Source organism: Bos indicus, chromosome 6 (genome assembly GCF_029378745.1).
Source record: "Bos indicus isolate NIAB-ARS_2022 breed Sahiwal x Tharparkar chromosome 6, NIAB-ARS_B.indTharparkar_mat_pri_1.0, whole genome shotgun sequence".
Classification (NCBI taxonomy): domain Eukaryota; kingdom Metazoa; phylum Chordata; class Mammalia; order Artiodactyla; family Bovidae; genus Bos; species Bos indicus.
In genome coordinates this window covers 116937779-116955193 of record NC_091765.1, presented here as the reverse complement: position 1 = coordinate 116955193, position 17415 = coordinate 116937779, and the positions used below count along the sequence as shown (strand labels likewise).

At 49.5% G+C, this 17415-nt stretch overlaps 1 protein-coding gene across 2 annotated transcripts in view; it reads right to left on the bottom strand.

Moving 5' to 3' along the window:
* Window positions 1-17415, bottom strand: part of POLN (DNA polymerase nu) — a 153029-nt gene that overhangs the window by 110129 nt on the left and 25485 nt on the right. For both annotated transcript variants that reach the window (XM_070791923.1, XM_070791922.1), the window contains exons 5-6: window positions 7902-8092; window positions 3515-3627 (exon numbers count right to left, since the gene is read on the bottom strand). In XM_070791923.1, the coding sequence (XP_070648024.1) occupies window positions 3515-3627; window positions 7902-8092 (304 nt within the window). The remainder of the gene's footprint in view (window positions 1-3514; window positions 3628-7901; window positions 8093-17415) is intronic.

The following is a 17415-nucleotide window of genomic DNA, read 5'->3' as shown; positions in this document are numbered from 1 at the left end:
ATCACTGTGTCATTTCTGAGATTGTACCCAGGTACTGCGTTTCAGACTCTCCTCATAGTCAACAAGAAACTGTCAATATACAAAAGTAAATAAGTGCAATAGATAATGCCTTAAGTATGTTTAAAAATAAGATGAAAAAAAGGAAATGCTTTTAAACTAAAAAATGAAGAGATTGAAAATGGATTCTAATGTGACAAGTATGAAAGATAGAGAAGATTCAACCTATGAAATCACAAAAACAATTCAAATACCACAAAAAAGGTAAACAACCGAGCATTACAACCAGGTCTCATGCATTTCCTGACAGAAGGACACGATACCGCTCAGAGCTAGGATTGAGACTAGGAAGCAGGCTTGCACTCCCAAACTCTAGCCCGAATCTGATCAGGCCCCTGGGTCTCAGTACAGAAGAAACAGACAAGAGAGAACATGTTAAAAGACAAGAAAGAGAAATCCCATAGGATGAAACCCTGGTCTGTCAACAATGACATGTCGGGAGCCGCGTTAGGCATTACTGACAAAATGGAGGCACGGCCCCAGCCCCCTCTCTTTGTCCCGCAGGCATGGACCCGGGATGAAGGAGTTAGGCTTTGTGATTCTGACTTGTTGTTTCCTTTCCTCGGCTGAGTTGACTGAAAAGGAATATTAAGGTGCTTATTGTTCTTGAGAGGAGCATGAGAAGGCGCAAAGCCTTCTGCAGCTGTGCTCAGAAAATAATTCATAAAGTTAGTCATTGACATTTGTTCAAGGACTTTTACAAAAGAGTGTTCCAGGATGAGCACATAGGCCGCAGCTTGAGGACATGGGAGGGATTGTTATCTGAAGCCTGTTTGTGAGGAAAATGTTTATGGCAAAGGAGTTTACTGAATTTAGGGCTTAGAAATAATTAAAATAGTTAGATGTTGAAAATTTAAGGAATGTTGTAATGTTAGCATATTTTACTACACCTTATAGAGGTTAGGAATTTTAGAGGTACTATAGCTAGAAGCCTTATTAAGAGATAGTGAGCTCAGGATGTTAGGGGCAAACAGGATTTAGAAAGATAAGAAATAAACTGAGGAATGTAGCATGAGTTACAATGTAATCACAAGTTAACTATAGGACACATAAGAGGGAGTAGATAATAGATGGTAAAGCTGATTTCCAGAGAACCGCTGAAGCAGGAACTCTGTTTGAAGAGCAACAATGATTTATGGAGATAATAAATCTGGGTGAGGGGAAACTGAAAATGTCAAACTTCTGACCTACTGCTTTAGTAAAAGTACAAAAGAAAATCTTGAACTGAAATAAACAGGCAGTCCAAGAAAACTGAGAGGCTGTCTCGTTTCTTGCCGACACTGCTCACCGCTTCAGGTTGAATCTCTGGCTGCTGGAGCTGGACTCCGGCAATGACAAAATAATGGCAAGAAAAGACACAGAAGGAGAGAAGACGCAAGAAAACTGGGGAGACACATCACACCCAGCCCGAGTTTAGGGCCACCCAGACCCGTGTTTGGATCCCGATTCAATCAAACTGCAAGAAACAAAAACAAGCAAAGCTATTTAAAGACAACTGGGCAAGTACAAACGTTGCCTGGATAGCTAATGATACGAACAGATTATGGCTGTTTTAGGGAGAGATGATGAGCAAGCCATCTGAAAACTGAAATCCTCATATTTTATTCATCTGATTGAAACATTACAGATCAGTAATACGATGCTTGGGACGTGCTACAAAATAACCCAGGGGACAGAGGTTTGGAACTAGTGGGGAACAAAGACTGGACAGAGTTGACAGCTGTTGGAACTGGGCCAAGTGTTGTCTGTTGTGTCCCCCCACACGCCTGCCGTTCTCTGCAGACGCAGCTGCGTGTCCACAAACTCCCAGCAGTGAGCGCAGACCCTGCAGCTCAAGCCTCAGCTCCATGGATGGCCCCACCTCCGGCACCAGCCCCCAGCCCCGGGCCTGCTGTGCCTCCCACCACGCAGCTGGAAGCCAGGGGAGGTTCCCACGCGCCCTCCGCAGGGCCCACCCTTTGCTGTAAGCACCCTGTGTACTCACACCTCTTTATTAGGAAGCCTACAGCCCAGGAACAGCCAGGCGGCAGAGTGCACAGGGCACGGCACGGCGGGCACAGAACTACACCCAGTCCAGCTGTGCCCCCTCCCAGCACCCGGGCTGCTCACCTGGGAATCCCACCATGAGGGCATTTTATGCAGGCTTCATTACCTCAGTGTGGCTGACTAAGTCACTGGTCTCCAGCCCCTCTCCCCTTCCTGGAGGTGGCGGGTCACACTGAAAGCTCCGGGCCTCAGTAGAGCCTCCTCTTTCTGCTGACCACTCCCGCCCTGAAGCCCTGCTGCCTCCAGCCCCCAGTGCTCATTAGCACATGGAGGACACTCAGCACCCTGGAGATGGCTTGGGTTTTGGGAGCTGAGAGCCATGAACCAGGGATAAACACCAAACATATCTTACTGTATCACATGTACTTTATATTGTCTTGGGAATTTTGTACAATAAAAACTTTTTTTTTCCCAATGCCTTGTGTGCATGCTAAGTTGCTTCCAACTCTTTGTGACCCCGTGGACTGTAGCCACCAGGCTCCTCTGTCCATGGGATTTCCCAGGCAAGAATACTGGAGTGGGTTGCCATTCCCTTCTGCAGGGGATCTTCCCGATCCAGGGATCAAGCCTGCATCTCTTACGTCTCCTGCATGGGTAGATGGGCTCTTTACCACTAGAGCCATCTTACTATAAATATTTTCAAACATTCAGACAGTTTGAAAAGGACTGCACAGTGAATACTCATGTATCCACTACCCAGACTCTGCAATGAACATTCTTTCTATATTTGCTTTATTACATGTCTATCTAGTAAAAAAAAAAAAAAAAAAGGTTTCTAAAATTCTTTTTAATAATGTTAAATAAACGGAGAAGGCAATAGCACCCCACTCCAGTACTCTTGCTTGGAAAATCCCATGGACGGAGGAGTCTGGTAGGCTGCAGTCCATGGGGTCACGAAGAGTCGTACACGACCGCACAACTTCACTTCCACTTTTCACTTTCATGCATTGGAGAAGGAAATGGCAACCCACTCCAGTGTTCTTGCCTGGAGAATCCCAGGGACAGGGGATTCTGGTGGGCTGCAGTCTGTGGGGTCGCACAGAGTCGGACACGACTGAAGCGACTTAGCAGCAGCAGCAGCAGCAGCAGCACTCTGGCTTTAGTTTAATTCTTAGAGAGTTTACAGCTGTTTGTGGTGACAATAAATTCATCTACCAAGCCACATGTTACTTCTTCCCTATTTTAAACACAAAAGTAATACATACTTGAAAAACTCTAATCATGTAAAACACAGAGGGGAAGTGCCTCTGCGCTCAGGGCATGTGGCTGGCTGCGTGGGTAGTGCCGAGCAGCTGTGACTCCCCCCAACCTCTGAGTTGTGCAACACGGCAGTCCTCACCGCGCTCCCATCCCCAGGAGGAATCGCTGTGGGACAGTTACATCCGTGGGAGATGATAAATCTGAAACGTACCACACTTCCAACTGCCATCGTCACCGAACAACTGCAGCGCTGTTCTCACAAAATCCTTTGCGTTAAAACAAATGACGGGGCGTTTACGTCTCAGTACTTCACGCAGCACGTTCCTAGAAGATGAAGAGACATTCACAGATTGACAGACCGATTTGAAACTCCTCATCTTGGAAAACTTCCAAAGACATTCCACTAACAGCTGTCACGTGTGAAGTATTATGGGCAGACATTCTTCTGCAAGCTTTCCACAGATTAACTCAAATCCTAGGAGGTGTGCAGGGAAAATCAAAATGGGTTGGTCTTGCTCAGTCCCCAGAACGGAGCCAGGAGGCCCCTGAGAAAGTGGGACTCAGGGGCGACGCAGCCTGGATGGAATCTGACCTTTTGACCTGGTGACAACATCCAGAATGTCTGCCAGAACCCGAGGCCCCCGTCCATCTTTCGGACCTCTACCCTGAAACAGTTTGTGATTCCTTAAGGACAAACGTTTTCTGGGTTGTATTAGAGGCTGTCACAGTTCTTGCCAGCCAACTTTAAAAAAAATTTTTATTTTATTTGTTTTTGGTTTTGCTGGGTCTTGGCTGTGATGCACCGGCTCCTCACGGCAGCGGCTTCTCTTGCTGCAGAGCACGGACTGGGCGTGTGGGCCACAGCAGCTACGATGCGTGGGCTCTAGAGCTAGGGTTCAGTAGTTGGGGCACACGGGCTTAGCTGTTCCGAGGCATGTGGGATCTTCCTGGACCACGGCTCAAACTGGTGTCCCTGCACAGGCAGGCAGACTCCTAACCACTGGGCTACCAGGAGAGTCCTCGCCAGGCAACTTTTAACAACCTTATGGCTTTTTGTTTTTATAAACCCGACTCTCTTCCCCAGAACACTCTTTAGGGGTTACCTGAATCTTTGTCTCTTGAATTGCAATTCTTAAGACCCCAAACAAACTTATTTGCAGCCTCTTGTGTTATTTTTTGGTTGACAGAGGTAGGTGTTACTTATTATCTGTATTTTACGGATGATGAAGCCGAGACACAAAGAGGTTAGTCATGAAGTCAAGTTCACACGGCTCTTCAGATCCAATTCCTGGATGTGGCACAATCGCCTGCAGACTAAGCCCCCAGCCTGAGTGGAGCTGACGCACCCTGGACTCCTCCCCGCCAGTCCCAGCCTGTGCTCCCAGCACACCCCCACCAGCCTGTGCTCTGCCCACACTGGAATCTCCCAGCCTGTGCTCCCAGCACACCCCACTCCCCGACCAGCCTGTGCTCTGCCCACACTGGAATCTCCTTCTCCATCACCAGACTCCACCAAGCCCTCTCACACTCCAGGCCCCCCTGCTCCAGTACTCCTGGCCACATACCTGCTACAGCCAGGACCACGTTCATGACACCGTAATTTACCTTACCCCCATTGAATCATGAGCTCCTTGATTATGGGATTCATGATAGCTGACATTTATCAAATACTTACCATGTGTGAATACCTCACTAAACACTCACAGGGATTGCTGCACTGAAACCTCATCATAATCCCATTAGGCAGGCACTAGATCCATTCTGGTGTAGGAATGACTACCTGCTCTGGTATTCTTGCCTGGAAAATCCCACCATGAACAGAGGAGCGGGGAGGGCTACAGCCCATGGCGTCGCAAAGAATCGGACACGACAGCACAAGAGAGCACAGGCCCATTTTAGAGATAAGGAAACCGAGGCCTGGAAGGGTGAGACAATTTTTCCAGCTTTCCACAACTGAGAAGTGGCAATGCTGAGGTCTGAGACCTGATCTTGCTGCTGCCAGGACCCAAGGTGGTGTTGGAGAAGACTCTTGAGAGCCCCTTGGACTGCAAGGAGATCCAACCAGTCCATTCTAAAGGAGATCAGTCCTGGGTGTTCATTGGAAGGAATGATGATGAAGCTGAAACTCCAGTACTTTGGCCACCTCATGCCAAGAGTTGACTCATTGGAAAAGACCCTGATGCTGGGAGGGATTGGAGGCAAGAGGAGAAGGGGACGACAGAGGATGAGATGGCTGGATGGCATCACCGACTCAATGGACGTGAGTTTGAGTGAACTCTGGGAGTTGGTGATGGACAGGGAGGCCTGGCATGCAGCGATTCATGGGGTCACAAAGAGTCAGACGCGACTGAGCAACTGAACTGAACTGATGGTAACTGCTTATTAATACATCAACGAGGGTCTTTGGATGAGGCTGAGGAAGAAGGAAAGCTGGAGTCCAGTGAGCTCTGCTTACTCTGCAAGCAGGCATTTTTAGGCTTCTTGCACTTTCTGGTGTCCTTTCCCTTAGGCTTCCCTTGAAGAGGGCCACTGCCGACGGCAGAGCGTCAGGCCTTGGCTCTGCTGGGCCTGGAGCGGGTGTGAGGGAGAAGCAGCTGGGACTCCTGGAGTTCCCTCCCACTTCGGTGCTCTTGTAGCTGGAAACTCGGAAGTTCTCAATGAGGCCACCTAACAACTATGATCTCTCCCACTAAAAGGCACAACCCTGCTGCGATTTCTAGCTTGAGACAGGACACACAACAAAAAGAGAGTGTCTTCCGAGACAAGGTGGCTAAAACAGTGTGTTTTCTACGTCAGTTTTGCCACATCTGCAAAACAAAAAGCAGAGGGAGGATCGAAGCTTAAGTGACCACCAGATGTTCAAGTGGAGAATGTGAAACAGGATACAAAATCCAGAATTCAGAAAAGGAAGTCCAAACATTAGAGCCCTGCTTTCACAGAGGTCTTCCATAGTAATAGACTGCCTGATTGTTCTTTCAAAAGAAAGTTATGTAAAAAGAAGGTTATGGGTTCTTGGGAGCAGAGTGCTGTGTTGTCAGATGTCTGATTCTCACTGTGGCGTACATGCCTGCCATTAAGCTTTTATTGCCGAGGCGTCTGTTTCAAGAGATGTCCATCCTGAATAGACGTGTTGCCAGCTGTGCTACTCAGCCGCGGGCAAAACCACCAGAGAAGGAGCCAGGGGAAGCTCCCTCTTCCAGAGTGAGTGGGTGAGCGTCAGTCGCTCAGCCGTGTCCGACTCTCTGCACCCCCATGGACTGTAGCCCGCCAGGCTCCTCTGTCCATGAGATTCTCCAGGCAAGAATACTGGAGTGTTCGCCATTCCCTTCTCCAGGGGATCTTCCTGATCCAGGGATGGGACCCAGGTCTCCTGCGCTGCAGGGAGAGTCCTTACCAGCTGAGCTGCCAGGTCTTTCCAGAAAGCCCTGGGTAAGCAGATAACTGACTTCGTGAGTGACACGGCTTCTCAACCTTCCTGTGCCCTACTTCCTGCTCTGATGCTTTAAGTTAGCCAATAAAGAGTGACTCCTCGAAACCCTAGACACCCCACCTTCAAACTCTAAAAAGGCAGAGCCCTAGGTCTATGCACGCCCTTTCTTTCTTTCCCTATAACCCCTCTGTGAGGCCCTGGGCATGCCGTGTACCCTCCACGACTTGTGAATGATAAGTTCCATTCCTCAGATTCCCCAGCAGTTTTTGCTGACATGTGCCCTGTGCAGGACTGGCCCCTGCAGAGGAAATGCCTGTGGGGGCTCGGTGCGAGGAATACGGGCTGGCCCAGTGCCTCAGGCGCTCCGACCTGAGGCGCACGACGACCCAAAACTCACCCGAGCCCGGTGAGCCCGACTCAGGCAGGGACGGCCGGGACCAGGTCCCCACCTTCTCACCCAGAGCCTCCCTGGATGCCTCTTCAGGGCAGTGGCTTCAAGGAGCTCTCTCGGGGCACCTAGCTGACTCGGACTCAGAGAGCTAGGTGCACAGGCAGTGGATACCCCCACCGAAACCAGAAGTGAGTCAGGCTGACAATATGAGAAAGAAACGGTGATGAGGGGCACAGACTCCAGCCCACGAGGGGGCTTTTCAGGGCTGAGAAGGGGCAGCAGAGCATCCCTGCCTGTTCTGAAATTCTGAGACTCTAAGAAGGCAGATACAAGTGAGATGTTTCTTGCCTATTTTCACAAAGTGAAACTTTGAAATTAGTAATAGGTTGGTAGTATTGAGGACTATCTATTGCTTGAAGGCAGAGATTGCTTTCCAATGCCGTGAGTGAGCGAGCGAGTATCTTGAGGAGGTCAGCCAGGGCTCCAGCAGTGACGGTGGGTTTTTGCTCCTTAAAATGACGCTCTTCTTGCCGACTTCTCATTGCAATGTTGACTCAAATCCTGGAGCAGGCCCCTGTGGATGGTCCCACCATTTCAGAGCTCTTTGAGGGGAGAGGGCCAGTGTTTATAGAGGTTTCTGTCACTGAGATTCATTTCACTTTCATGTGCACTACAAACATTCTGAAACTTTAAATAACTGAACTTGGAGCTCGGGAAACTCTCAGTTAGGGTAAGGCGGGTGAGCCGGACTTCAGGAGATTAGTGGAGACGTCTTACTCGGCAAGCTGGTGCTGTGCCTCTTGCCCTTGGCCCCAGGCAGAGGAGCGCTCAGTTTTTATGTAGATACACTGATCACTGGGCACGTCCTCCGGAACACTGTCAGAAGCTGAGGCAGCCAGACCACCGCTGCCTTCCTCCGGATGTCTCCTCAGTAACATCACAATGCCTTTAACAGAGGAAACCAGAGCCTGTGAATACACAGTAAAATAAAGTTACAAGATCAAGCATAAATTATGCATTTGTTCAAGAAAGATTGGTCATGTTTTATAATTAAGCAGAATTAAAAGGCTTAAAATTAAAATTAGTAAGTGAATACCTCCTTTAATGACAATTAAGGCCCAAACCCAAACCATCTCATTCTCTAAATCTGGTCTCCTCCCTATTCAACATCATAATGGAAGTCTTAGCTAATGCAATACAGCAGGAAAAAGAAATAAAAGATATATAAATTAGAAAGGAAGAGCTGTACCATCACCATTTACAGATAACATAAATATTTGTGTAGAAAACCCAAAGGAATCTACAAAATAAAACACCTCCTGGAAGGAATATGTGAGCCAAGCAAGGTTGCAGGATCCAAGGTCAAAACACAAAAATCAGTTATATTTCCGTACACTAACAATGGACATGTAAAAGTAAACGTTTTAAAAAAGGAATTACCATGTATAATAACTAGTCCCCAAATTAAATACTTAGAAATCAATATAACATGTATAGGATCTGTGTACTAAAATCTATAAAATACTGATGAAAGAAATCAGAGAAGACCTACAAAAAGAGACACATACCATGCTTAACGACAATAAAACTCAATGTCAATTCTCTCAAGCTAAGTTGTAGAATCAAAAAGATCAATAAACCCCAAGTACAAGAAAACTACAGCAAGTCATACCATAATCAAACTGTTTAAAACCAGTGATATAGAGAAAACCTTAAAAGGGAAGGTGTTCTAGGGAAGGGGGAGGGGGGAGGGGGACACATTGCCTAGACAGAGACAAAGATAAGGGTGACAGCAGATTCCTTATGAGAAACAAAGCAAGTTAGGAGACAGTCGCATAACATTTTTAAACTATTGAAAGGAAAAAAACTATCAACTTACAATTCTTTATCCCATAAAAATGTCTTTCAGAAATGAGAGGTAAAGCAAGATCTATATACTACACTGAAAATTACAAAACACTGCTAAGAGAAATTGAACTTTTAAATAAATGGAAAGACACCCCCTGTTCATGAATCAGAAAATTCAACACTGCTTTCAAGATGGCAAAACTAAGCTAGGCTGGGACTTGGGTGCCTCTACCAGCACGCCTGCACCTGGACAAATGTCTCCTTGAGCAACAGGAAACAAAGAAACCATATGTCAGGGGTCCCCAACCCCCACGCCACCCGCTAGTACCGGTCCACGGCCTGTTAGGAGCGGGGCTGCGTGGCAGTAGGTAAGCAGCGGGCAGGTGAGCTGAGCTTCTTATGTATTTACAGCTGCTCCCCACTGCTCACATCACCTGAGCTCCACCTCCTGTCAGACCAGCAGTGGCATCAGACTCTCAGAGGGGCACAAAGTGCTCTGTGAACAGTGTGTGAGGGGTCTAGGCTGTGTGCTCTTAAGAAAATCTAATGTCTGATGATCTCATTCTGCATCATGCTGAGTTGTATAATTATCTCATTATATATCACAATGTAATAATAATATAAATAAACACACACAATAAATGTAATGCACTTGACTCATCCTGAAACCATAACCCTGTCCCAGTCATGGAAAAATTGTCTTCTGTGAAACTGGTCCCTGGTGCCAAAAAGGCTGGGACTGCAGCTATAAGTGACTAAAATAACTGCGTGCATGGGCGAGTGGGGACAATTGTGAGCAACAGGATACAGATATGCCACAAACAAACTGCCACTTCTGATGTTCTGGGAGCAAAAGCAGGGTACTGCACACGATCCTGTACACAGCACCACCAAGGAGGTGTACAGGCCCTGAAGCTATGCCTCCTGCCCAGCCCACAAACCCACCGCCCACCGTTGCGCCACATAAGGGCCCAAGAAGGCCCTCTAGGGAGCAGGCAATGAAACCTGTTTCTTGTTCTTGCTCTCTTGTACTGCAGCACAAGCCCCAGCAAAGCCTTGCCTGAAATTCCCATCTGGCCTCTTATCATTTCTATTGGTTAAGAGTCCAAGGGCCCGGGTTGGGAGCATGATTTTGGCGACTCTGCTGGGACCCGTGGGTCTTCCTTCTTTCCTTGTCCCTCTGAGAGAGGATAGTGGTCCATTTGGTGGAGCTGGATGCAGCTGACGAGCAGCCACCTGAATCTCTGCTCAGGGTCACAGTGCTTGGCAAGTCTGCCCTCATTGCCCCGGGGCCTCACTGTGCTCACTCACGCAGCTTCCCCTCCCCTTTCCCTCTTCTGGTATCTCCCACTCTCTACTTCTTCCTTCTCTGTCCTCTCCCACGCTCTGTCACACCCTTCTGAGAAGGTGAACATCAGGCAAATACAGCCTAACTCCTCTCAGCTAGTGAAGCCATGCTCCCACAGGCTGACCCTGGTTTGCCCTGACAGGTGACAAGAGGTGGGAGAGGCTGGCCTCCTACCATGAAGACCTTGGTCCAGTGGGGTTTCCTTGAGAGGAGATTTCTGAGAGTGATAGAGGTTCAAGCCTCATATGATGTAGTGGCTGGAAGCCTGGTCATCGCAGACTTCTCGGCTTCTTTATCCTGGGTTAAAGTCCCAGTTGCGGGTTTGAGACCCACTGGCATGATCACCCCGATGAGTGGTGGACAGACTGCCTGCCTCCACTGGCCCTTGTGGAAGAGCACAGCCGACTGGAACTGCCTGAACAGATGCCCACAGAGGGGTGGGCTGGAACAGCAGCTCTCCTAGTTGTTTCTCCTTACATTGTCCATCCGCACCTCTACCCCCAAGGCACTGGCTGGGGTGAACTTCACGCTACCTCTGAGTATTTCTCTGTTCTGTTTTCAACCGTGGAGAAGACTTCCGAGATCTCCTCTGTCATCTCATCTGTGGTTTTGTTGTGCCAGGTCTCGAGGGTTCATCCAGCCTCAGGATCTCTAGGCATTAACCATCAGATTTATATGTAAACATGGGAAATGCCCCCCGAAGATTCTTCTCTGGGTTACATTCTTAAAGATTGGGGACAGTTGAAATTAGATGGTTTAAAAATCATCTTCTTTTGCAACACAGCTGGTTGCAATAGGCCTTGGCTAATCAGAAGAAGAAGCCACAGATTGGACCCCTTAACTTTAACACCAGTTTACAACTGGACGAAAATACTGTAAGGAGTGCCCAAAAAGGGGAGAGGTCCCTCACATGCAGGGCCTTGTGAAACTACATCCAGACCATGGTTGGAGGGATCCCTGCAGGGTGCTCAGCCTCTATTTCTGCTTTGCCCCCAAAAGATTGACAGACTTTCTCACAGATCCCCTCTTTCAACTGCCAACTCGTCACTGGCATGAGGGTCCTTTCTCACGTCCCCACTTCTTCCCCTTCAGTACCACCTTCAGCCCGTGGCCTCTGCCTTACCCCTTTGACCCAGGGACCCTGAAACCAGAGCCCAGTGCTATCTCCAGTGGGGCTCTGATGAGATTCAAAATTAGCCCCACTTTCATACCATAAGGCTTCTACCCCCTCCAGGAAGTAGCTGACAGAAGGGAGAATTACTAGAGAGCATGTCTCCTTCTGATGAGGGACATAGGAATCTGTAAGGAGAGACTCGGCACATTCTCAGACAACCCTGATGAGTTTAGAGGTGAATTTGCCATGCTGGGTTAACATTCTCCCTGACCTGGCAGAAATCATAGTTATTCCCGACCACTGTTGCACCCCAGATGAGAAGGAGTGCATACTAAGAAAGGCCAGGGAACACACAGACAGCCTAGTGGCCACCAGTGACGCAGTCCCAGAACAGGACTCCCACTGAGACTATAAGGATCATGTAGGCCAGGCCAGGATAAGACATTATACTACTTGTTCATTAGAAGGAATGAAAAGGTGTATGATGAAGCCTGCAAATTATGATAAGGTCTGAGAGGTTACACAGGAAAAAGATAAAAGCTTAGCAATCTTCCTGAGCCGGGTGACAGGCATTCAGGAAGTACACCAATATAGACCCGGAGTCTGCAGAAGGGAGGCTGCTATTGGCCATGCATTTTATCACTCAGCGTGCTCCGGATATCAGGAGGAAATTACAAAAGCTTGAGGCTGGGCCCCAAACCCCATAGTCAACCTTGGCAGAGGAGGCCTTCAAGGTCTATAACAATTGGGACATGGTAGAGGAAGCCAACAAGGACGGGAGACTAATAAAGAAACTCAGCTCCTAGCTGCCTTGATCCACCTACCATCTCAAGAGGACCCTAGACAGCTGTGAAGACCAGAGCAGCAGCCCAGGAATCACCTGGGCAGGAATCAGTGCGTGCCCTTCCCCAGCACCAGAATGGGGCACTGGAAAGGGAAGGTCCTGGGCGCCCTCTGTGGAAAGCCCGAGGACAACCCCTGCTGGCCCCAGGTCTCGGTGACGCGGAGTCTCCTGGATGCTCTAGAGACTCACATACACTTGCTGGTGGGGACTGGTGCCAGCCTGCCTCGGGATCCTGTTCAATCCATCCTCATCACTCCAGTGGAGCCTCGGGTCATCCAGGGTGCGGCACGTAGAACTAAACGTCTAGCAGACACTGGAGCGGGTTGCTCTGCTCTGACTTGGCCAGCTGGCCGGGCTCCGGCTGTGGCTGCACTGTGACGGGAGCTGACGGAGGCCAAAGCTGAGGCAGCTTAGGTCTCCCCGTGCCCTGGGGTCAGAATCAGGTCTACTGTCACTCACTCCTTTTTGTACAGGCAGGAATGTCTTGTCCCCCTCCCCTCCCCCCCGTGGAAGAGACTCACTAAATAAACTAGGAACTAGTATATTTTTAGGACAGAATGAAGTCCAGGAAGATAGAGAATTCAAACAGAATGCATCTCTTGGTAGCCCCAGATGACCTGCCTGCTGGTCATCAAAATATTCCCCAGGAAATTAAGGAACAGGAGAACTCTGTAGTATGGGATACTTCAGTGCCAGGAAGGGTAAGCCCTGATAGAAGTAAGATTAAATCCTAGGGAAAGATACCAGGAAGAGACAATATCCTTTGAAGCCTAAGCTCCTGAGGGTGATAAAATAGCTGCTCACCAAATTCCTAACACACAGACTCATTAGGCCCTGCCAATCTCCTTGCAATACTCTGATACTCACCGTCCAGAGGCCTAACAGGGAGCATTGCTTTGTGAAAGACTCAAGAGCAGTGGACTAGACAGTCAGTTCAGTTCAGTCGCTCAGTCGTGTCCGACTCTGCGACCCCATGAATCGCAGCACGCCAGGCCTCCCTGTCCATCACCAACTCCCGAGTTCACTCAGACTCACGTCCATCGAGTTAGATGGCCATCCAGCCATCTCATCCTCTGCCGTCCCCTTCTCCTCCTGCCCCCAATCCCTCCCAGCATCAGAGTCTTTTCCAATGAGTCAACTCTTCACATGAGGTGCCCAAAGTACTGCAGTTTCAGCTTTACCATCATTCCTTCCAAAGAAATCCCAGGGCTGATCTCCTTCAGAAGGGACTGGTTGGATCTCCTTGCAGTCCAAGGGACTCTCAAGAGTCTTCTCCAACACCACAGTTCAAAAGCATCAATTCTTCAGCGCTCAGCTTTCTTCACAGTCCAACTCTCACATCCATACATGACCACTGGAAAAACCATAGCCTTGACTAGACGGACCTTTGTTGACGAAGTAACGTCTCTGCTTTTGAATATGTATGTAGGTTGGTCATAACTTTTCTTCCAAGGAGTAAGCGTCTTTTAATTTCATGGCTGCAGTCACCATCTGCAGTGATTTTGGAGCCCAAAAAAATAAAGTCTGACACTGTTTCCACTGTTTCACCATCTATTTCCCATGAAGTGATGGGACCGGATGCCATGACTAGACAGTCATCCCTATTTAATCAGTAGTACCAAACCCACACACCCTCCTCACCCAAGTGCCCGGGAGTGCTCAGTATTCCTCTGTTCTGGACTCCAAAGACGCATTCTTCTGTATCCGCTACATCCAGGCTCTCAATGCCCTTTTGCTTTTGAACAGAGGGGCCTGACCCTCTGGAAGCAACTCAGTATACTTGAACAGTGCTTCTGCAGGGTTTTCAGAATGGCCTCCATTTTTTAAGAAACGAGTTAGCAAAAGAACTGAGGGAACTAGGCCTGAAAAATGGAACTCCATCACGATATATTGAAGACAAATATGTAAGCACTGAGATAAAGCAAGACTCAGATCAGAATACTGCTAAGATCCTAATCTTCTGGCAGAAACGGGAGACAACGTTTCCCCGATGAAGGCTCAGATTTCACAACCATGGGTTCAGCAGGAGCGCAAGCCCGGGGTGTGGACTGAAAGACAGCAGTTAGTGCGTTACTGTCTCCAACCAGACAGCCGACTCCAAGGCTGTCTCAGGATGGCTGGGTTCTGTCGCATCTGGACTCCAAATTGTGACTTTATAGCAAACCGCTATATGAAGCTCTGAAGGGGGAACCCTGGGCCAGTCTGCTCCCTACTGCACTCCTCAGGGTCCATGTAGCCCCCAGGAGTAATCTGAGGCTTAGCCCATGTGAGTGACCTAGGGAAGGCATTTTCTTACTTCTGACATTCTACCAGATGAGGCAGTGAGCCAGACCCTGCGATACGCTTCTAGTCTAGGCCAAGTTCAGAAGGCACTGTAGGACTATGCCAAGACACTGGAAGCTCCCACTAAAACCCAGCAGAAGGGGCGGCCCCTCCACAAAGGAACCCTGGTGACCAGGGCTGTGTGCTCGCAGTGCAGGGGGCCCGGGTTCAGTCCCCGGTCAGGGAACTAGACCCACACGTTGCAGCTCGGAGCTCTCACACACTGCAACAAAGACCAGAGATCCTGTGGGCCGCAGCTAAGACTTGGCACAGCCAAATAAATAACCTTTTAATACATAGTTTTTAAAAAGATACTGACGCACACAAAAAATACCCCAATCTAGAAGGAGGCATCCCCCTAAAACTAACCCTTGCTGCAGTGGACGGGCCCCAGCAGAGTAAGGCTAGCCCCTGCTGCTGTCAAACTGCAAAGGGTACCTAGCCGGGTACATTTGTCCAGACCGGAGCTCTTCCCTCCCCAAAGCCCGCAGGTTGCAAGGGAGGAGCAACACGCCTGTACGCCAGTGGAGGACCTGAGACATGGTCAAAGACCAGCACCACCAACAGACGAGCAGAGAGCGGCGTGGTGGGCCGGACTCCCACTGGCTATGTTTTCGCCATATCCTTGCTTGCGTTCTGCCAGTTTGCTCAGCCACCCCAGCCAGGGGGGCAGCTCTGCTGTCTTGGAGGGGTCAGGGAAATACTCTACCGTAAGAACGCTTCTGATATTCTATTTGCCACCTAGTCCCCGTGCCTAGGGAACAAGGGCTGGAGAACTCACTTGTCAATACCGCCAGAACCATATCATGAGGGGAACACTGAGGAGAATGCTGGACATGACATCAACACCCCCAGCTGGCCCCCACCCCGCCCCTCGCACTCCCTCTGGTCAGTTCTGCTACGAATTAACAGTCTGGGTCGGGAGGACTGCCACGCCCTTGGCCTCTGCTGGTCACACTTCTGCCTTCTGGCAGCCTGTTCCACTGCTACCTGACTCCCCACACAATTGGACGGGAGATGCGGGGTGCACTGGATTAAACTGCATAAACGGCACTTGCTTCTCATGCCTCAGGAACCCTGCCCTGCCCCCAGGAAGGACCCCTGCCCCCAGGCAGGACCGCACCAGACACCCTGTGCCTCTCACCCAGGAAGGAGCTGCACGTGCAACCTTGCCCACGGGGGCCTGTTTCAAAGTGTAGCCCCAGCTCCCTAAACAGCATGGAAGGGGAATGTGATGGTGGGACGGAAACGTGCCATCCACCCGTCCATCAATTCAACCCGCCTGTGGGGTACGGACCAAACGGGGGTCTGGCCTGTCACTGCGGCCACTGACCAGGCCAGCAAGGTGACACACGAGCATCTGGTTAGGGCCACCGTGAGGGTACACAATCTAAATCCCCAACATAATGGTCCTCTGGCCCCAAGCACGCACACACTAGCAATAGCGGTGTCCTTCAGGGACTGTCCGCTCTTAACAAGTCAGACACATTCTGATCTGAGCCCCTGCTGGCTTTGTTTTCCTCTGCAGACACCCAAAGCACCACATGCTGCAGAGTCATGGCCAGATCCCACCCTCTTCCACAGAACTAGAGCCCGCAAGTGCACTGACAATGTCCACTTCATGGGGAATGCACAACGCGAATCACAGGAATGGCCAGATCCCACCCTTTCCACAGAACTAGAGCCCACAAGTGCACTGATAATGTCCACTTCATGGGGAATGCACAACGCGAATCACAGGAATGGCCAGATCCCACCCTTTCCACAGAACTAGAGCCCGCAAGTGCACTGATAATGTCCACTTCATGGGGAATGCACAACGCGAATCACAGGAATGGCCAGATCCCACCCTTTCCCACAGAACTAGAGCCCACAAGTGCACTGATAATGTCCACTTCATGGGGAATACACAACACGAATCGCAGGAATGACCAGATCCCACCCTTTCCCACAGAACTAGAGCCCGCAAGTGCACTGATAATGTCCACTTCATGGGGAATACACAACACGAATCGCAGGAATGACCAGATCCCACCCTTTCCCACAGAACTAGAGCCCACAAGTGCACTGATAATGTCCACTTCATGGGGAATACACAACACGAATCGCAGGAATGACCAGATCCCACCCTCTTCCCACAGAACTAGAGCCCACAAGTGCACTGATAATGTCCACTTCATGGGGAATACACAACACGAATCGCAGGAATGACCAGATCCCACCCTTTCCCACAGAACTAGAGCCCGCAAGTGCACTGATAATGTCCACTTCATGGGGAATACACAACACGAATCGCAGGAATGACCAGATCCCACCCTTTCCCACAGAACTAGAGCCCGCAAGTGCACTGATAATGTCCACTTCATGGGGAATACACAACACGAATCGCAGGAATGACCAGATCCCACCCTCTTCCCACAGAACTAGAGCCCACAAGTGCACTGATAATGTCCACTTCATGGGGAATACACAACACGAATCGCAGGAATGACCAGATCCCACCCTTTCCCACAGAACTAGAGCCCACAAGTGCACTGATAATGTCCACTTCATGGGGAATACACAACACGAATCGCAGGAATGACCAGATCCCACCCTTTCCCACAGAACTAGAGCCTGCAAGTGCACTGATAATGTCCACTTCATGGGGAATACACAACACGAATCGCAGGAATGACCAGATCCCACCCTTTCCCACAGAACTAGAGCCCGCAAGTGCACTGATAATGTCCACTTCATGGGGAATACACAACACGAATCGCAGGAATGACCAGATCCCACCCTTTCCCACAGAACTAGAGCCCGCAAGTGCACT